General features: G+C 41.5%; 1 protein-coding gene across 1 annotated transcript; it reads left to right on the forward strand.

Annotated features, from left to right (window-relative positions):
• The first annotated feature begins 511 nt into the window (after positions 1–511).
• On the forward strand, positions 512–21913 carry ZBTB33 (zinc finger and BTB domain containing 33). Its single transcript, XM_089677209.1, has 2 exons — positions 512–609; positions 13362–21913. Exon 2 carries the CDS (start codon positions 13364–13366, stop codon positions 15401–15403), a length of 2040 nt encoding a protein of 679 aa, XP_089533335.1. The 5' UTR covers positions 512–609; positions 13362–13363; the 3' UTR covers positions 15404–21913.
• The last annotated feature ends 214 nt before the right edge of the window (positions 21914–22127 follow it).

The following is a 22127-nucleotide window of genomic DNA, read 5'->3' on the forward strand; positions in this document are numbered from 1 at the left end:
GACTTTCTTCCATCACCTAGTGAAGTCATTCTGATAATCGAACACTAGATGGCGCTCGCCTCTGTTTTCCCCGCAGTCTCCAGCCCCGTGCCGTATCTCAGCGGACAAAGGAAACCTCCTGACTGACTGCAATGGAGGCGAGGTATAGGCCGGCTCATAGGACAACACACATGAATGTCGGCCGCCCCTTCACACTGCATGAGGCTTGTTAACGAACATCCCCACACGCAGCACCATTTACGTTCTCTGTATGTTTAGCTTCATGTTGTCGTGAAATACAAACCTACGTGTGCTTTCTACAAACACTTCCCTTCCCATGGAGGTCTCTAGGAGACTCTCCATGTCCTCTCATCACAGGTACACTTGCGCATGGCTCTTCTCATCGTGAGACCTCCCGCCTCCTCAGCTCCTCCCCTCCCTGGACGGAAATCGCCGAAGCTTTCCGAGCGTCTCATTCAGCCTTCGTGTCGGACCGTGCCGCCCTTGAGTGCCATCTGCTGGCCAACTCGTCTTACTGCGGCGGCGGTCGGCGGCCGTGGGAGGAGGAGGAGTTTGTGTTCACTCGTTGTCTGCTGAAGCCGAGGCACCGGGTGGGCCCGGGGACACCAGGTAAATATTGGTCAATGGGGATTAGTGGGGGGCGTGGGGTCACCTCCGTGTGTGAGTGCGGGGTGGCTGTGTGGAGCGGAGTGGCGGGAGGTGGAGTGTGTGACATGGTGGCCTGTGAGGCCTAGTTGCGGCGTTGCTGGTGGGGAGCCCGGTGTGCTCTCTATTGTCAGGCCGTGCTGTGGTGGAGGAGGAGGTCTGGGCGGGCTGTGTAGGCCTGGAAGAGGAGCGGCCTTTCCCCATGCATTGCTCCGGGCAGGGCTCGTGTGTGTCGTGGCATGGCTGGGTGAGCCGGGTACTGAGCTCCTCACTGGGCCGTCTGCAGAGGAGCTGCTGTAACCCATGGCAACCAATCAGTTCTGTGATTGGATCCGAGTCTGCGTGCTGGGAGGCAACGCAGGGGGCAGCTCTGATCACTGATGAGCTCAGCAGATACTTCCCAATGGGGACATGTGCTTCTAATAACAAAAGACAATACAACAAGTTGGCCTCCAGCTGGATCCTGATATATTCCAACACTGCTGGGTTACTGCATGGCACACATCACCTCCATCATCACAATGAATAGATTGGCTGGAAGGCTCCCCACCACACAGTAGTAGGAGAGGTGTGTGACTGCAGTGAACATGGCACCTCCGCAATGTTGGCTCCCCAGGCAGTTGTAGGAGGAGATGAGACCAGGCATGTGAAAGGAGAACATCACACAATGGGGAATGCTACTCTGATGGGGATAGTTGTATACAGCTGGATGTGGTCATGTGATGTGTCAGTACTCCGCTATCTAATGATGTGTTGGACAGATGTCTTCCTGATCCAATCAAACATCTCCTTCCCAAATCAAGGCTCTGAATCCATAAGGACTGGATTCCTAAACTTGCTATGACACCATTGCACCCTCACTGTAACTTTCTTACATGGTGTCACAGCCACTTCAAGACGCCTAGGCTAATAATATTGCTGGGTAGGAGCTGTAGGGTCTTTTCGTGTATAAAAGTTGTTTTTTTTCCCTTTTATAACCGTTGTTGATCTTGGTCAAAGACCACCCTCTCCGTCAACATTGACTATTTTTAATCCTTGTGCTGCTACATTGGTAAATAGCTAGGATATCCTATTTACATATTTTAAACTTTTTTACATTTCTTCCTGGTTTCCATGCTTAGGCAGATGATGTCATATATCCCAGGAGTCATCAAGAGGGGAGGAGGGGTTTTCTTAGCTAAGTACACCCCCTTACCTGAGCAAAGGTAGATGGATTCCTGGAAGTAAATGCTACTTGAATCATCTGCCCTTACTCAAGATGGCCACTGCCAGAAAAGCTAGGGGGTTGGTTTTCAAAGTGATTTCTCAGCAAAATAAAGCATGGAGATATGGATGGATAAAAATGAAATAAACTGCCTTTTTGGTTTGTGCTGCTCAGATGCAGTGAAGTTCCGCTTTAAAGTTTTTCTTTGCCAAAAAACTTCTTATGTAGATAAGGGCTGTCTGTAGATAAAATCAAGCTGTGCAGCTCTGACCAAAGTGGGATAATGCCCTTACTATAGGCGTAGGCCATTTACATACCTCCTGAAGCCTGATGAATTAGAATGTTGTTACTACTCACCTCCGCCATCACAGGGGTGAGCTCTCAGATGCTGAGCTCAGATCTAATGTGCCATGGAAGAGAGCGTGCATTTGAATCACAGAAAGATCTCACTTGTATGAAGGTGAGAAGTAACTCTTAGCAACAATTTTTTAGCCAGGCTTCATGAGTTATGTAAATGGCTTACACCCTTAGCAAGGGCATTTTTTAACTTTGGTCAGAGCTGCACAGCTTGTTTTTATCTACAGACAGCCCTTATCTGCATAGGCAGTTCTTTAGTAAAGGTGAACTAACCCTTTAATGGTTTTGTCACTATAAAGAATGTGGGCATTGTATTTTGTGGTATGAATGCCGAGATCCACTGCCAGCTCAATAACAGCGGTCCTGATCTGAGTAGTAGAGTCCCTGTCAATGGCTCATCCCGTACTGAAAATTGTAACAGCAGTTTCAGCAGTCAGTGTTTTAGCTTTTCAAAATTTACAGGAGTTAAAAAGGAATTTTAAAAAATTAAACTATTTTAACGCAATCTAGCTGTAAATATTCCTTACCGCTTGACAGCTCAGTTCCCCTTTTCCAGAAAATAGGCTGTGTAGTCAAGGGGCCCCAGTAGGTGTTAAAAATACAAACCGTGTAGCTTTGTCAAATGCTACACCCAGTTAGCAATCCCCAAGTCCTGCCTTATTGTTAGAATGTGGAAACTGTTCTCTTCATTCCTGTAATGCTGGGAGTTAGTGCCCAACAGTTTTCACATCTTGGCAACAAGCAGGACATGGGTATTGATGAGAGTTTTTCTACCAGGCTTCCAGGGGTGAGACAAATGATCTACAGGTATGAGAATAAACTTCAAACATTTTACAATGCTGCACCATTTTTTACATTTTATTTTTTAATTTACTGGGGCTTTTTGGAAAAGGCGAACTTCGCCTTTAAGTGTTCAACTCCAAATTTAGAACTTTGGTCTATATTCCAATCATTAGAACTATTGCTCCCACTGTCCAATGGTCCGTTCTTCTGTAAAATGCAGAACTTCTGGTCCTGACGTGATGTCAGAGAGCTGTGACCTCCTAGGCAGTGAAGTGTAGCACCTTCGGGCGACTGGGCACATGGAAAGGAGGTCTGCCAGTGCAAGGAAGAGGGTAGGTATTTCTGTTTATTCCTTTCCACCCTAGCCAAGTGAACATTTATATCTGCACGGTGTCCAGATTTAAAGAACGGCTTCTATGCAAGATGAGAAAAGCAGGTACAATTTAGGGGTTCAGATGCCTACAGTGGACCTTTAAAATATTGTGTCAACACCTCACTGCAAGCTTTATCCCCTTGACCTCTGGACTAGTGTGCCACAATCTTGTGCACTGCATGTGGCAACAGGGCGCTAACAAAGCAGCACCATTCACTTGAATGGGTTGCACACAGCGGGAGCTACGTCTGCCAAAAGTGACAAGATTTAAAATTATTGCTGCAAAGCAACGTGCCCATGGCATGTGTACATCCCAGCCTCTTCCTCTGCAGGTAAAGGGGGTAGTGGTTTAGGCTGGTGGTAACACGCTGTGGTTGAGCCATAATTCCTAGTGTGAACGAGCTCTTAGAGGTCCATAGCAGGTTAGGGCAGTGATTGGGATTTTCTCAGACCTGATGTAAACTCGCCTTAGGCTCTTTAGTTTCTAGTTATACTTGTGTTATGTAGCCATGCCATTTCTATTCTCTATACTACATGGATGGATTTAGGTATTTAAAAATGTATTTTTCAAACATTTGCACCTGAAAATCCTGTTAGGTAATTGATCACGAGCGATCCCCGATGTGCCTAAAGTCCTGATTTAACCACTTCAAAATGGATCAATTCTGACATTTCTCACATACATGTTAAAATCTGCATTTTTTGCTAGTTATTATTGCTTACTAGTTAATTACTTAGAACCCACAAACTATGTAAAATTTAAAAGATAATGTTGTGCCAAGTTAATAGATACCTAATGTCAATCTTTACAAATTGCACACACCTGTGGAATGGTGACAAACTACAGTGCCTAAATAATCTCCATAGATTTAAGGGTTTTCACAGGTTGACACAGTAACACAGGAGGTCTGGTGCTAGAATTATTGATCTTGCTCTGATGTTTGTGGCCTCACGTGTGGTGTGATCGCTGTTTACATGTGTGTGGGACCTATGTTTGCATGTGTACGGGGGGGGGTGATGGGGCACTGTAATTATTTTTTTTTTTTTATTATTTAAACTTTTGGATAGAATGGGCAGTGACAGGTACTCTATATGGATAGATCTGGGATCAATTAGACACCAGATCAGGCCTCTGCCCTCAAAATAATTTGATCAGATGCTTTACAAGTTGTTGATGGCATGTAACAATCAAGACAAATCCATAAGTGACCAAATCTTTTTTACTTTCGGTTTCTCACATGGGGAAGGGTACGGTTGTACCTTCCTCCCCTCTCAGTGCTCCAGGAAAAATGGCAGCAGTCCCAGGCTCGCTAGTCGCACAGGAAAGCCCGGTAAAGGCATCTGGGGAAGGGAGACATTTGAATCACTTCTACATTAAAGCCCATTGCCGGCTAAAATTTTGGCAGCAGGATCATAGCTGCAGCCATGATTGCAGTACAACCACTTCAACCTGAGGATGTACAGTTACTTCTTAAGTGCTTGAATTGGTTTTAAAAAAAAAAAAGGCATCCATGAAAGATATAAAAAAAAAAACCAGGAACAATTCAGGGGTTCAACATTGTGATATAGTTCAGTAGATTTAAACTTCAGCTGTCCTGCTGCACAAGTAATGCAGGCCATACATGGGTCGAATTCCAAAAAATTTTCTTTAGAAAATCTTAAATATTGTGCGTTTTGTAATCCGATGGTGCCACCGTTTATTTCGAAATTCAGCCAAGCAAGCCTTCAACTTCACCTCATTTTGATACAGAAAAGAATTTTCATGGCCAAGAATTCTCTTTTTTCCCAGGTCACAGCTCATGCTCATTTCTTTTTCATTTATGTTTCCTGCACTATTCTCCCATCATTGATACAAACTTTGTTCATTATTCAAGAAATTTCCAACATGCCCGATCACTCAAATTCAATGGTCTCACGAAAATCAGCCATTTATGTGACCCACTAATGGTGCAAAATTCGAACAAAAATTCTTAGACGAGATTTTCTAAAGAAAATTCTTTCGGAATTTGACCCATGTATGTCGGCTTAAGTAACTGTTTAAGAATCCGCAACCATTAGGCACATACTATTGGTCTATCACTATCATGGATGGCCTTACCAGTCAACAGAAATGCACAAGAGGAAGTATAGGATTAGCCTTAAGTACCAGGCTTTAACCTCTTTTGTGGTGGTTAAGGTCTGACTTAATACACAAGTCACAAACGTTAGATGTTAGATCAGTGATTAAACTTGCCTTAAGCATTTAGAGAAGAAATCATATTAATTTAAATTGTTATATTTTTAGTGTATGCTGTTCTAGCTGCTCTCAAGTTTATATGATGTGTGTACCATTTTCTCAAACTATAACTTTTTTCATACTGTTTGAAGCTGTTAGTCCAGGGAGAGAAGAGAGAACACGGCACAGAGTAAAAGCACTACATTTTACACACGTTTAGATTAGCACATTTAACCCTTGATCACCGCTATTAACCCTTTTATCATTCCGTCACCCAACCAGTGCCAATAGTACAGTTTCAGTATATAGAATTTTTCATTGATTACTGCATTTTTGCCACTAATGACATCAGAAGGCATCAGGGTCAGTAAGCTCCCCTTCCAGCCAGGGTCAGCTAGCGTTAGATTGCCCGCACACTATTGCACTCACGCTATAGGTCACTGATCACCGCCATTACTATTAGTGTTTGTACGGATCAAGATATTGAGCACGTACAGAACAATGGTAGTGCCTCTTTTGTATAGTGTCCCCAAAAATGCAGAGTTAGCAGGATCGGCCCGTTTGCTACCAGCACTAACGTTTAGCCCCTCTGCTGTTTTTCACGGAAGATTTGTATCGATTGTGGGCCAAGGCAGTTTATACGCACAGCAATACATGGCCGCCTACCCAAATTCAGGTCTTGCCAGACAATTTTCATGGAAACCTATCACGATTTCTGAATTTAAAACTCTTTTGGCTCTAACCCTCAATATAGGCATTACAAAAAAGAATGAATTGCGGTCATATTGATCCACAGACCCAATTCATCGTATGCCCGTGTTGTCTGCTGTTACATATATGCACAACATGGACCAGCAAGGTACTGGTACGTCACTGGACTTTGAGTGGTTATAGCGGGATGGTGCCTGCAGCTACAGACATCATCCTGGTACCATCATCCTAGGAATCCGAGAAGGCAGCCGGCAGTTCCAGTGGCTGACCATAGAGCTGGTCAGAGACTGGAATGGCTCCAATCATCTCTATAGTCTAAGAAATCGGAAGCTGCGAGCGTCTCATCACATCGATCTTGGTGAGATTAGATAATGTAAGGGCAGAGGAGATATCTAGAGTCTGTTAGACCCCAGATTTCTCAAAAAAGAATCTTTGACAATGCCATTGAAGTTATAGGGGATATTTGTATTCCCTGTGATAGTATTAAAAAAAATGAAAGGGACAGTGTAAAAATAATTTTAAAAAATTAACTAGAAAAAAAAAAGCACCCTTGCCCCCCTGCATGCGCAAGCTTTGACCCCGTGCCGGTATGTAAACAGCAGCTGCATTATGCATGTGAGGTATCGCCGCAAACGTCAGATCGAGTGCAGTAATTCTAGCACTGTAAATATATATTTATTTATTTATTTATCGAGTTTATATAGCGCCAAAGGGTTTGCTCCGCACTGTACAATAGAGGGGGGGACAATACATGAAACAGTACAGTAACATCAAACAGCACACAAGGGGTAAGAGGGCCCTACTCTTTCGAGCTTACAATCTAGGAGGGAGGGGGTAGAGGTACAGGAGGAAATGGCTGAGGGGGATGGAGTGGTAGGAGGAGGGAAGGGCAGCGGCTGTTAGGTGAGGGTGGGGTAGGCTTCCCTGAAGAGGTGGGTTTTCAGGGAGCACCTGAAGGTGAGGAGGGAAGGTGACAGTCTGATGGATTGGGGTAGTGAGTTCCAGAGGATGGGGGAGGACCTGGAGAAGTCTTGCAGTCGTGCGTGGGAGGAGGAGACCAGGGAGCAAGATAGGAGGTCCTGTGAAGAGCGAAGGGTACGGGTAGGGTGGTACCTGGGAATCAGGTCGGTGAGGTAGTTAGGGGCAGTGTTGTGAATGGCCTTATAGGTCAGAGTGAGCAGTTTGAATTTAATGCGTTGGGCAATGGGGAGCCAGTGGAGGGAGAGGCAGAGGGGGATGGCAGAGGTGGAGCGGCTGGTGAGGTGGATGAGTCTGGCAGCTGAGTTCAGGATGGTCTGAAGCAGGGAGAGCCTGCACTGGGGTAGGCCGGTGAGGAGGGAGTTGCAGTAGTCAAGGCGTGAGATAATCAGGGAGTGTACGAGTAGTTTAGTGGTGTCTGGGGTAAGGAAGGAGCGTATCTTGGCGATGTTCCGGAGGTGGAGCCTGCATGTGTTTGTAAGTGATTTGACATGAGGTTGAAAGGAAAGGTTTGAGTCCAGAATGACACCAAGGACCTTGGCTTGCTGGGCGGGATTGATGGTGGTGTTGTTGGTAGTGATGGAAAGGATGGGGGGGCACGGGAAGGGGGAAAGACGAGAAGCTCGGTTTTGGAGAGGTTGAGCTTGAGGAAATGAAGCGACATCCAGTCAGAGATGTCGTTTAGGAGGTGAGTGATGCGGGCGGAGAATGTGGAGGTGAGGTGAGGGGTGGATAGGTAGATTTGAGTATCATCAGCGTAGAGGTGGTAATTGAAGCCGTGGGAGTGTATGAGTTTGCCAAGGGAGGAGGTGTAGATGGAGAAGAGAAGGGGTCCAAGGACAGAGCCCTGGGGGACCCCAACAGAGAGGGGGAGGGAAGAGGAGGTGGCACCGTTGTAGGAAACGCTGAAGGAGCGTTGGGATAGATAGGACGAGAACCAAGAGAGAGCGGTGTCTCTGATGCCAAGGGAGAGTAGTTTGTTAAGGAGGAGGGGGTGGTCGACTGTGTCAAAGGCCGCGGAGAGGTCTAGGAGAAGGACAGAGTAGTCGCCTTTGGCTTTGGCGGTTAGTAGATCGTTGGTGATTTTGGGGAGGGCAGTTTCGGTGGAGTGTAGGGGACGGAAGCCGGACTGTAGTGGGTCAAGGAGGTTGCTGTCAGTTAGGTGGGCGCTTAGGCGATCGTAGACCAAGCGCTCAAGGAGCTTGGAAGTGAGTGGCAGCAGGGAAATTGGTCTGAGGTTGTTGAAGTCAGTGGGGTCCAGGGAGGGCTTTTTGAGTATGGGGGTGATGTGCGCATGTTTTAGGAGGGAGGGGAAGACGCCAGTAGAGAGGGAGAGATTGAAGATGTGGGTAAGGGAGCGGATGAGGGAAGAGGGGGGGTGACCGGAGGAGTTGAGAGGGGATGGGGTCCAGGGGGCACGTAGTGAGGCGGGCTTCTGAGAAGACTCTGGTGACTTCCTCAGTGGTAGTAGGGCTGAAGGAGTGCGGTGATGGGGGGCCTTGGGTGTGGTGGGGGGCAGTGCGGTTGTGAGGGCAGAGGAGGGGAGAGATGAGGGGGTGATGGAAGGGGGGAGGCTAGATGGGGAGGTAGATTGCAAGTTGACTATGTCCTTGCGGATTGCGTCAATCTTGTTGTGAAGATGAGTGGCAATCTCGTGGGCGGTAAGTGAGGTACTGAGTGGAGGAGGGGGGGGGGAGAGAGCAGGGAGTTGAAGGTGGAGAAGAGTCGGCGAGGGCAGGTGGAGAGGGTGTTGATCAGGTTAACGAAGTAGGCCTGCTTGGCGGCGTGGAGGGAGGAGGTGTAGGTGAGGAAGGCAGATTTGTAGAGGGAGAATGCATGAGGGGACCTGGTTGATGACCTGTAAAGACTTTTAAAGCATCGCCTATCGATAATAAAAATGTATGTACTTTGTTGCCATTGCACGGGCATGCGTAGTTTTAAAGCATGTCAAGTTTGGTATCTATTTACTTAGCGTAACATCATCTTTTATCAAACAATTGGGCAATATATTGTGTTTTTGTGCATTCAAATTCTAAAAAGTGTATTTTTCCCCAAAAGATTTGCGTTTGAAAAATCGCTGTGCAAATACTGTTTGACGTTAAAAATTTCAACACCCACCATTTTATTCTCTAGGGCCTCTGATTTAAAAATATATATATATAATGTTTTGGGGGTTCAAAGTAATTTTCTAGCAAAAAAAGGTTTTTTCATGTGAACAAAAAGTGTCAGAAAAGGCGTGGTCTTCAAGAGTGGGTGATGTGTGGCATAAGCTTCTAATGTTGGCCCTGAAATGCCAGGATAGTAAAAGCCTATCTACCCATCACAGTTTCGGAGGCTCTACAATGACAGGATAGTGAAAGCAACCCCCTCAAATGACCCCTTTTTGGAAAGTAGACAATCCGAGGTATTTGCTAAGAGGCATGGTGAGTGTTTTGCAGATCTCATGTGTTGCCACTTTTTTGGAAAAAGAAGAAAGAAAACAAAAAATTTTTTTTTTCTTTTTCAAAACCCTGTGACAAATTATATCTGTAAAATACTCACCATGCCTCTTATCTAATTCCTTGGGGTGTCTACTTTCCAAAAAGGGGTCATTTGAGGGGGTTGCTTGCACTATCCTGTCATTGTAGAGCCTCTGAAACTGTGATAGGTAGTGGGGAAGTGATATGAGGAAATATGCCCTTTTGAAAGCCTGGAGGTGGTCATTGTATTTGGGGGCTTGTAAGTAGCTAGGCTGCCAAAAAGTCTCTCAAATGTGGTATCCTATACTCGGAAGGAGTAGGAAAATGTGTTTTGGGGTGTTATTCTACATATACCTATGGCATGCATGAGCAATATATCATTAAAGTGACAACTCTGTGAAAAAATAAAAATTGTCAGATTCAAAAAATTTGTGGCAAAAAATAAAATGTTCCATGGACTCAACATGCCTCTCTGCAAAATCTGTGGGGTGTCTACTTTCCAAAAAGGGGTTATTTGGGGGGGGGGTGCTGCCCTGGCATTTTAGCACCTCAAGAAATGTGATAGGCAGTCAGAAGAAAATAAAAGCTACGTAAATTCCATTCCAATATATATACCATAGTTTGTAGATGCTATAACTTTCACACAAACCAATTAATAGACATGTATTAAGATTTTTTTTTACCAAAGACATGTAGCAGAATACATTTGCGTCTACATTTATGACTAACTTTGAGTTTATTGGTTATTTTTTATAGCTAAAAGTGAAAAATATTGGGGGGTTTTCAAAATGTTTGGTCTTTTTTTGTTTATAGCAAAATAAAAACAGCACAGGTGATCAAATACCACCAAAAAGAAAGCTCTATTTGTGTGACAAAAGGACATACATTTTGTTTGGGTACAGCATTGCACAACCGCGCAATTACCAGTTGAAATAGCTCAGTGCCAAACAACAAAAAATGGCTTGGTCAGGAAGGGGGGTAAATCCTCTGGAGAGCAAGTGGTTAAAGAATGTAGTCCAAAACTGCACTCAAAAGAAGCCTTCTTAAAATCTTTGCAACTTGTGATGGTTCTGTCCCGAGTTATTGTGGGGACCAGTATGCTGCAGTGTCGCAGAGCTCATCAGAGATGCGGTGTGTTTTCTAAAAAAAAAAAAGATTGAACTTGACCTTACAGCACAAACTGAGTTTGTGATGTAATTGTCTTTTTGCAGAGAACTAGGAAGGGTTGAAGAGCAGACACCATCATTTGAAGTCAGTGAAGTTCTAATAACCATTTTCTGGCAGTAGTTTCCTTAACCCCTTCTCTCCCAAAGTATGTTCATGAATGGGGCAGTGAGCTTACTATTGCCTTTTTAGAGCTGGAAAAGTTTTCATTTGATTTGTGGTAAATTCGGATAGTTCTTACTGCTGCCATTTTAAGAACATGTTGCAGTGACAAGGACAGATTCTTAAAGAATTGCAGACTAGGAAACCGACAGCAATTAAAACCAGCTCTGAGCTGGCCTACAAAGGGCATGTCTGTGCTGGGATGCTGTTGTATGCGACAGCCCCAGCTCCATTCAGCTGTCAGCCAGGAGATCCACCAATCGAAAGGTAAATGTAAACAAATAGGTTGAGGATAACGGTAATGTCATTACCTAAATATGGTTTGGGAAATTACTTGTCATTGAGTGGATGAAGCCTGATTGGGAACTCAGAGATGAATTCCCCATCAGGTCCGCTTTACTTTTGATTGACGACCCATGGTAGTGGTCGGATTTGAAAGTCCATATTGGATTGAATAGCGTCTATGGATCCACCCACTGGCATGTGCTGTCAATCAAAAGTAAAGCAGATCTGATGGGGAAGTAGTCTCTCAGAAGGCTTGTCCCTTTACAGGTACCGGAATCGGGTGCAAGCACCAGCTCTTTGGGTGCTGCACCTTGACACACTTTATTGATTTCCAGCTTGTTTCTCACTGTTTATACTTGCATTGTGAATCCTTGTATGATAAAAAAGGGTTATGTATTTCCAAAATAAGTCCCAGTTACTTTGGCTTTCAACAAAAAAAATTGAGAGAAAATGCAACACTTGTGAAGAGCTGGACTCTGGGATAAGCAAATATTGATTAAATTTAAAAGGCATATATATTCTTACTTAAATCTGGGTGTGCTTTTGTTTATTTTTTCAATATCGGTGTAGTAATTAAGCATAATATTTTGCCACTGTCCAGGAGCTTCCCGTAATAGACTGGTCACTGCTACTCCGTCTGCTTTGTGCAGGCTGCTGGTCTTCTATCTGTCTACTCTAGTTTTCTACAGACAGCCTGTAATGGGTGGGCCTGACAGGTTTGTTCCACAGCTCTGCTCCCTGCTCAGGCATGCAGCATAGTGATGTTGGTGCAACTTTTACATGGTAATATCTGTGATTGTAAAGGCATTTTGTGCACAAAAAGTGGATTCATATTCTTTGTAGGTATTAAGGAATAATAAAAGATTTTTTTATTATTTTATATTCTAAAAGCTTTAATAAAAGCGGTGTAAACTCTTACCAGAAAATTGTGCACGCATACAGGAGTCACATCACCATGGCACACAGCAGGTGTTGTCTGAGCTGTGCATGCGTGCTTCAGATCATATTACCACTGACAGGCAGGGGGAGCTATTTATGACAGAGGAGACCACTAGGAGGATCTCTTCTGTTGTGAAAACCTTGCCTGACGGCGTTTTATTCCAAATTTGAGTTCAATACCACTTTAATATTTCTGTGCTCAGAGTTTTAGTGGGACTGTGTTCTATCCAATTATTCTGTAGGATTGAATTGTTTTCTTTAAAGTTGAACTCTAGGTAAAAATGAGTTACCCTTGCTGTGGGGCTCCCCCAGCACTATAAGTGTTAGAGTGAAAGAGAAGTTTAATCTTAATATTGTTCCCTCCTCCTACTTATTTTGCCTAGACTCTATAGAAAAAGATGCATGTACTTATCTTTTTTATATGGTTTGGTCACATGCAGCTCTGACTTCCCTGTATCTGTGAGCGACTGATGCAGGAGTGAGGAGAGAGTGCCAGCAATTGCTGAGCCATGGGAGCTCCTGGAATTCACAGCCTTTGTTGAGCACGCCTTTACATATGATCAGTGCAGATTGAAAATAGGTAAGCACACTGATATTTTTTATATAAGTTAGGCAGGATAAGTCGATGGAGTAATTTTACGAATAGTTAAAGATGCGGTTTTCTTTCATTTTAAATTCTTGTTTTTGTCTAGTGGAAACGGCAGTTTTACTTACCTTATCCCTACTGCAGCCAGCATTTTCCTCTTCTCTCTGACACTTTGGATTGTGGGCAGGACCTTGGCTTCCACTTACAGTGCAGGACTGCTGGACCTGTGTTTTACCTAATGACATTGGAATGCCTGCAACCAACGATGTGGCAAAGAAAAACAGACTCGGTGACTAGACCAGCAGACCAGTTGTACAGCTGTGGGGAAGCTTGCAGCATTGGGGATAAGATAAGGAAACATTTTTAAGTTACCCGTAGACTAAAATGTGCTCCACTGCAGGGGTAACTTTTGTTTTTACCTGGAATTCAGCTTTAAGGTCTATTTAGATCTTAAAGAATATATCATCCTGTACTAACATGTGCCTTTTATTTACTTTTAGAAATGGAGCTGAAAAAATTAATAACTGCCACAGATACCCAATACTCTGGCTGTCTGCTCCAGGCTTTGAACGACCAGCGGCTGCAGGGCTTGTACTGCGATGTTACCGTTATTGTAGAAGATCGCAAATTTAGAGCTCACAAGAACATTCTTTCTGCATGTAGTACTTATTTCCACCAACTCTTCACCGTCGCTGGGCAAGTTGTGGAGCTGAATTTTATCAGAGCTGAAATATTTGCAGAAATACTTAACTATATTTACAGCGCCAAAATTGTACGTGTCAAAAGTGACATGCTGGAAGAGTTGATAAAGTCTGGAAAATTGCTAGGTGTTCCCTTTATAGCAGAACTTGGAATCCCTTTGTCACAAGTGAAAAGTATATCTGGTGGAGTTAAAGACAGTAGTGCAGATCAGTCAAAAACTGATGAAAAAACACAAGAGTCAATGAAAAACACAACTAGTGCAACCTTGACCAAAGCTCTTGGGGTGTCTGTATTGCCAATGCTTACAGAAACATTTACTGTATCAACAAATTCTGATGAGTCAAATGATGAAGATTCTGATGATGATGTGATTTTTTGCTCTGAGACTTTTGCACCTCCCAAAAAAAGTTCTATAGAGAAAAAGGAACCTGTGACTCCACCAATTCCTGTTACTAGTGAACAGCCGCCCGATGCAAAGAAACTTAGTCCAGAACCTGGCCAGCAACAAGTTATCCAAGATATTAAACCTGTAGTCCAACCTTCCCCAAAACCAGCAGCTCCAGTTCCAAAGGTTACAACACCTGTTGCTCCTGCTGATACAAGTTTAAATCCACCAACTCCAAGTCCACCTGCAACTAGCAATACTGCACCTCAGCAAAACTCTGGCACAGCTGTTGCACCAGTCCAATCTCCTTCAGATGCCCCCTCTTCTTCTTCTTCTTCCTCTTCTTCTTCTTCTGCTTCTTCAGCTACACCTGCACCAGCCGAGAAGCCAGTTACAACTAATCAAAGCTTACCAAAACTGCAACCAGTTGGTGTTGTTCATCCCAAATCAGAGCTGATCTTGGATGCAGATTGTATTTCATCTCCTCCTCCTTCTTCTGTCATATCTGTAGGCCAGCCAACAATTACACACAAAAACATATCCTTTGATGGGGTGCAAAAGAAACAGGTGGTAACCGTAAGCCCTGGATCTTCATCAAAGCCTGGAGAATTCAAAATTAAAATTGCAGATGTTGTTTCTGGGAGCAGTAAGGATTCTTCTGAACCTCGGAGAATAATGGATGGGAAGAAGATCATAACATTAGACACAGCTTCTGAGATTGAGGGCCTTTCAACAGGCTGCAAAGTTTATGCAAATATTGGTGAAGATACATATGACATAGTGATTCCCATCAAAGATGATCCTGAAGAAGGTTTAGCTAATCTGGATGAAGATGGTTTACCAGATCGTAAAAAAATGAAACTAAAACATGACGATCATTATGAGCTAATAGTGGATGGGAGAGTCTATTATATTTGTATTGTGTGCAAGAGATCATATGTTTGTCTTACTAGTTTGCGAAGACACTTTAATGTTCACTCATGGGAAAAAAAATACCCTTGTCGTTATTGTGAGAGAGTCTTTCCACTTGCTGAATACCGTACAAAGCATGAAATACACCACACAGGAGAGAGAAGATATCAGTGCTTGACTTGCGGTGGGTCTTTTATAAACTACCAGGTCATGGCCTCGCACATAAGATCCGTTCATAGTTTGGACCCTGCTGGAGATGCAAAGCTTTACCGTTTGAATCCATGTAAGACATTACAGATAAGGCAGTATGCATACGTAAGTGATAATAAAAATAATGTACCTGTCATTAGTGATGGTGGGATTGTGTATAACATTGACCCAGATAAGTCACAACAGGATTCTGAAGAGAATCACTCTAGCAATGGGCCAAAGCCTGTGAACTGGGATGATATATTCCTTCAGCAGTCTAACCAGAGCATGTTTAAACCAACTACTTCTGAAGGCAGCACTGAATTTGAATTTGTTATACCGGAATCTTATTAGACCTTACAGAAGCTAAAATTCAAATGAATAGGATCGGACATGACTTTTAGGTACATCACAAGTAATGCTCAGTTTCTATTTCAACTATATAGTTGATATATCCTGTAAAGATGCATTGTTTTCAGTTTTCATTGCATTACAACCTGTATGTGAGGGCATCTTACTTGAACATCCAGTGAGGCAGGAATTGGCAAGAAGCCTTGAAGTAGTTTTGCCAGTTATTATTCCTATATATGTAAAGGCAACAAAAACTATCCATGTATTTATTACATTGACATCATGTTGCATTTTGGCCATTGAGGCATTTCCAGTACGTATAGACTTAGACAATTGGTTATGAATACTGTACGTATATTTGCACTTTAAAGTTCATCCAGTTGGCAATTTGGTGTGATTTTTAGCAATGTGTACAATACATTTTTTTCTGTTTAGCTTGGAAACATAATGGTTGTGGCAGACCACTGAGGGTTCAAATTCAGAGGTTTTACATTCTCTTAATAATTATGGATCTTTCATAGTAGTTAATTCTAACTTTTGTTTCCCTTCATAATTCACTCTACAGATATAGATATTTCTCTCAGACTCCGCTATTAAAGTGCCAGTAAGCTTAAGGTACATCTTGAAATATTTATTCCTAATGACATACACAATTGCATCAGAGCTTATCAGAGTTGAATGTGCTTAATGATAGATTCTACTCTTGGGAGGAGATTCATTCCTTCCACACAAGAAACTTTCTCTCAGAAACAGTACTTCAGACAGCCAGGTGTTGTCTGATAGGATTTCTAAACAAAAACAAATTGTATTATGAAACCTGACAGTTGTAAGTAAAATATATCAACTTTTGCTGAGGTGGGACATTTTGCACCGCTTCAGAATTTTAGCAGTTTAAAAACAAAAATTTAGTGCTGGGTTTTAGTGACCTTGTTTAGAGTAAAACATTAAAATTTTAATTGTGGCCCTAAAAAAATGTTAGACGAGCTGTAAGTGGACTTTTGTTCTAGATCAGTTTTGGACATTGTTGAACTTTATTTCTTTCAAGAAACGTCTGATCACTACAACCTGTCCACATATCTATACAAGTACTGGGTAGGCATCACATTATTTTCTTTGTTATATTCATTTATAACATGAGGGTTTTTATTTTTTTTTATTATTATTATTATTATTCAGCAGCACATCAGGGGCATTTATATAACTCATTGGGCATTGTCTGTGCTTGGGGGCATATTTATTAAGCAGTTAATCAGTCATTCACTGCAGGTGACTTCTCCAGCATATGTTTTGTGACAGTGCTTGGTTCACCTACAGTAAATGTTTTGTGAACGTCACATTCGTTGCTTTTATAAATATGTCCTTTCGTGTATATTTGTCCAAGGTGAATATTTCAATGGTATGACTTGTTAAAAAGGCAAATATTTGTATTTTATAAAAGCACAAAAATACCAAGTTTTCATCATGTGATGGTTATATAAATGTGCCCCGCTGTACTTTAGCAGGCTCCTATGTTTATGATCCGCCTTTGCTTAATGCTCTTGCAGTTATTTAGAGACAGTGCTATGTATTTGAAGAGGTGATAGAACAGAAAGTATATCAAAACCACTGTAGTAAAAATACTTTTTTGTATGTAAACTTAAACCAGTGACTCCTTCCAATCTACTTTTCTCATCTTTGCATAAACTAAGGTTGAAATAACTTTTCTAAAAGGTGGTTTCTGGTTGTTTGAGTCATTTGAACCATCAAGTGTTCATCAGGCTTAAATCTGTGAGAGTAGCTTGAATTCTGGAAAACAGCAGGGCCACATTTCATGTAACTACTTTTATCATCAACATTATTATAAGATGCTTTTTCATACTGGACCAATTCCTGTCTACGCTTGGTGATTCTTTATAAGTGTTACACATTTTTTTTCACTGGAATACAAAAACCTAAATTATTTTTATATATATTTTTGTTTATGTAGACATGGGATACAGGTTCTTTGTGCTGGTTTCCCATTACAGTTTTGTTCTAGGTAGAAATGTTTTGTTTTGTTGTTTTGTTCCTTTTTCTTTTTTTTTTTTCTTCTTCCAACTGCACTGGTTAGACTTTTGATTCCCCAGTCTTGATGCTTTTTCTAAATAGTCCAGCATTCCTTTTTAAAGAGGTTGATGTAAATGATCATGAAAAAAATATTCACCAAATACTGGTAACGTTGATAGCTTTGTAAGTAGGTTAATCAAATTGGCTTTTTAAATAACTTGAAGGGAGAAAATATTAAAATGTATGTTTATAATTTCTCTGTGTGTAGTAGAGCCATTGTACAAAGATTAGGGACAATTGTCAATATAAAAGAGTATAAGCTAAAATAAAGGATGTGGGCTCTTTAAATTCCTTTTAGTAAAATATTTACTAAATATTTTTTCCTGAAAATCATGGTAAGGTTCGGCAAGTTTAAAGATAGGGAAGTAAACTTTTGCTTTCAGCATTTCAACACTGTAGCGTTTGAGAGGGTTTATAATAAACTCCAATTAAGCATTGTGGGGAAATTTACTGAAACTGGAGCCGCGGTGCATAGTAACCAATCAGCTTCTAACTTCAGCTTGTTCGGGTAAAGTGACATTAAATGATATTCTTATCTTCCACAAATAATCCATACACATTCACTACTTAAAGTGGAACTTCACTCTCTCAATCAACATGGACTATTTTTAATCCTTATACTTCTAGCATTAGTAAATAGATAGGAAAGTATATCATTTCATTTTTAAATTTTTTTTTTTTACATTTCTTTAGTTACATTCTGGTATTATACACCCCAGCAGTCTTCAGGAGGGGAGGGTTCTGAGCTCAGCCTATGTCTGAGCTAAGGGCAAATGGTTTCCAGGAAGTAAGTTCTACATGAATCATTTCACCTTATTCAAGATGCCACAGCCAGAAATGCCAGGGGGTGTTTTTCTCAATTTCTCAGCAAAATAAAGCATGGAGACATGGATGGATAGGGGAGTTTGCTTTGAATATTCAAAATAACTGAAATAGCATTTTTGGTCTACGGTGCTCAGATGCAGCGCAGTTCCACTTTAATGTAATCGATTTTTCTTGAAGTTGTTTCTTTTTGTGTTTTTCTGCTTCTTCGTAACATAAACTGTGAACTCCTGAACCTCACCTTCTGTTTGTTTGGAATGAGCAGGGCATGTTGAGCTCTTGTGCACTGCTCAATGCACACTACACATCCTCCAGTTTATAGTTCCTAGTTCATCTCAGGAGCAAGCAAGAGATGGTGGCTATGTTCCTCCATATTGTGGGATCATGGAGATCTAGCAGGAAGTTGAATTACAGGGGCAAAAACAGAGCAATTTGGGAGAGGCTGAAAGCAATAGAAGGTTTTTTTTTTATGTTAATACATACCAAAGCTGATTGGTTGCCATGCACAGCTGCTCCAGTCGTAGTAAATTTCCCTGTTTTTAGGATTCCTTAGATTTCAATAAAAGTATTGTATACATATTCTAAAAGATATTAGACTGTGTCCCATTAGTTATCGTGCTGTTGGCATTTTAAAGATCTGAAACGCTGTATTCGTACATGAGCAGACCTTGTGTGTTTCGGTAGTAGTGGTTACTAGTTTGTAGTTATTGGAAAGATGCTGACATTGTTTGAAAAGTCTCTGACTTACAGAAGCCACATTAGTCTTTCCCAAGACATTTGTTTAACAGCCTGATTTGTGTGACCAAAAACCTGGCTGCTAATTCTTCTTGGATGTGTCTTCACAGGTTTGCTTTCAAAAATCAGAAACCTATAGCTTTGATGTTTCTAAGCCAAGTATATCTACAAAGACTATGTTGCAGTAAGAATGTACATTTTGAATGGTTTCTTGGTCTAGAGTGCATGATTATTTTGAAATTAACTATTAAAATTAAAAATCACTTTTTACTTTGACCCTGTTGAGCCTGTGGAGAAGCATAAACACTAACGGACTTAAACGCCAAGTTCATCTTTTCCAGAAAATAACCTATGTAGTCAAGGTGCCCCAGTAGTTCTAAAAAAAACTGTGCAGCTTTGTAAAATATTACTTACTCCCAGTAAGCAAACCTTCACATCCTGTCATATTGCTAGGATTTGAAAACCATTTGTTGCTGGGATGTTGAGAGTGGGTATCCAGTTGTTACAAGCCAGGACATGAGGGATGTTAAGTGGGAGCTTTTTAGCCAGGTTTCTGAAGTGATCCAAATGGCCTTAAAAGCATAACCATAATAGTAATGAACATTGTATAAAGCCATCTTTTAATATCTACTGCGGCCCCTTGACTGCATAGGCTGTTTTCTGGAAAAAGTGAACTTTAATCATTATGAAGTGTGTATTATAAAGTGCCAACACCAACTGAAATTTAACAGCTGAAATGTATACAGGAAACAATCTACCTGCTCATATTTTTCATATCTGTAGTGCACTAGTCTACCCTGCTGCCTTTTGCTGGCTCTTTGGTTATCTAAAAACCCTTTTTTTTGCAAGTTTGTAATGCAGTAAAGAAATTCCCAGACTCTCCCACTGTAGGCTTCTTGCATTTTTGTATACAGAAATGCTTGATGTATGCTGGTTCACATATATGCGGATTGGATACAGTTCAAACCGCATCCAATCCGCATGACGTGAAAAAAACATTGCTTCCTATGATGCCTGTTCACATATGTCCAGTGCACTGGCGGTGTGGATTCAGTGCAGTTTGTAAAAGAGTCCAGTACGATTTCTGAGCATTGCCTTCAGGTGCAGATTACAGGCTGTTGATTTCTATGGGAACAGTTTCTAAACCGCATATGTGTGAACAGGATAAGATCCTCCGCTAATCCTGTCCTTAACCTGATGTAAACCTGACATGAACTGCTGAACAACTACTGTATTAATTAGTTGTGAAACCTGAACTTCACTCCGCACCGCACATGTGTGAATCAGCTTAGTTCTAAGAGTGCCCAAACTGCCACCTTCAAAGCCACATATTCAAGGAGTACTCTGCCAGGGAGCTATGAGTGGGCTGGCAGCAAAGGGATTACAGTGTTCTAAAGTGAAAGTAAATTGAGCAAATATTCTGAGATTAGCACAGCTGTACTATTGTTTTAAAGGATAGTCACTACTGCATTCTATTTTGCATTGAATTGCTTTTAAAATACATTAACCTGTAAAACTATTCAGAATCTATATAGTACTGGTCTGACTTAGGCATGGGGAATTCTGAATGCTTGCTATTGGTTACTACAAATAAAAACGGGCCCTTAAACTAGAACTGAAGGCCCCTGCCAGGTCCTGAACCATAGCCACAACAGTAAGTGAGAAGAAATCCCTCCATAGTGGGGGAAATCTCTGGTAGTCACTAGGGTCAGCCAAACTAGTGTACCCATTGGGTGATTTCTTATCTATTCATGTTTGGGTAACCACTCAATTGTGTGATTTTCTTTCCCTTTCGGTGATGTCACCAGAACAAATAGGATGAATCTCCCTTACAGGGACCGTTCTGTCTAAAACTGAAAAAAATGTTTTGCCTTAGGTTATGCTTTAAGTATATCTGGGTAGATCACACTGCCTGTCAAAACAATCGGCAGATCCAGAAATACACATAACCCTGCCTGTAGAGCAATCTCTATTGGCCCATTTGCTGTCCTGGGACCAACTGAGTATTCTAGGATGTGGGAGTGCAGGACCAGCAGGAAATAAGTAGGGATTGCATAAAAGTAATATATTTTTCAGTCTGTGCTCCGTTTTAATTTCCCACATAGGTAAGAAAAGGATGTGTTTTTGAATAAGGCCAGTAAGCAGGTTGTTGATCCATAGTGGTGTTGGGATGTTTAGCATAAGAAGGATCCACACATATGCAGCACATACTACCCAAAGAGGGAAAGAGTTTCTGAAAGGATTACTTACACTGTCACCTTAAATGCTTTTAGTTTTAACTCATGAGCTGCTGATGAAACCGAAGAGCATGATATTAGATCATAAAACCTTTCTTGCAGTATTTCTTTCATTATTTAAATGTTAAAAACATTACAAATACTGCTGTTCACTGTCCACATAATAATTCTGCTCAATTGCAAGTAAATCACCCACAAGTAGCCATTGTACAACTGACCCCTACTTTCTATTTTTTAACTTTGCCAGAGACCGAACACATTGAAACAAAATTTAATCCTGCTTGGCACAAGGCTTTTCAGCATAGCATTCCAATATGCTTGTTATGTGTAGAGAAATAAAATGGTGTCATGGTGCCTGGTTGCTCATTATGTAGTTACTGGTTACCCTGGAATGCAAATAACAGCTGTATGTGTCTAAAAATATTGGTTGTACATCTTTGTCTTTTTTTTTTTTTTTTTCTGAAATGTTTCATTTGTACCAATACTGTTGTGTATATATTATCTTTGTACAGCTTTTCCTTAACTTTTTTTTTTTTCTTTCTTTTAATGTTGTGTGCTTTTCACTAACCTTTACTTGAGCCTATAGACTTTAGAGCTTTCTATGGCAAAATAAACATTTTTTTTTTCAATCTGAGACATGTAGTGTTTCATTTACTTTGCAGAATTGTAGAGCACATTTTTATTTTATAAATACATAAAAAGTGTACAGTTGGTCATGGACTTCCAAGGCAGTTTTGCACGCATGATATGATCTCCCCCAGATGATTTCCTTTTCCAGCAGTGTCACAGATGGGTATAGTAGAACAAACATTCAGTAATGCGGTTAGGTACTGCTTCTACAGAAAAAC

Source organism: Staurois parvus, unplaced genomic scaffold (assembly GCF_062004578.1).
Source record: "Staurois parvus isolate SC_StPar_1 unplaced genomic scaffold, SC_StPar_1.0 ptg000181l, whole genome shotgun sequence".
In the NCBI taxonomy this organism is placed as follows: Eukaryota; Metazoa; Chordata; class Amphibia; order Anura; family Ranidae; genus Staurois; species Staurois parvus.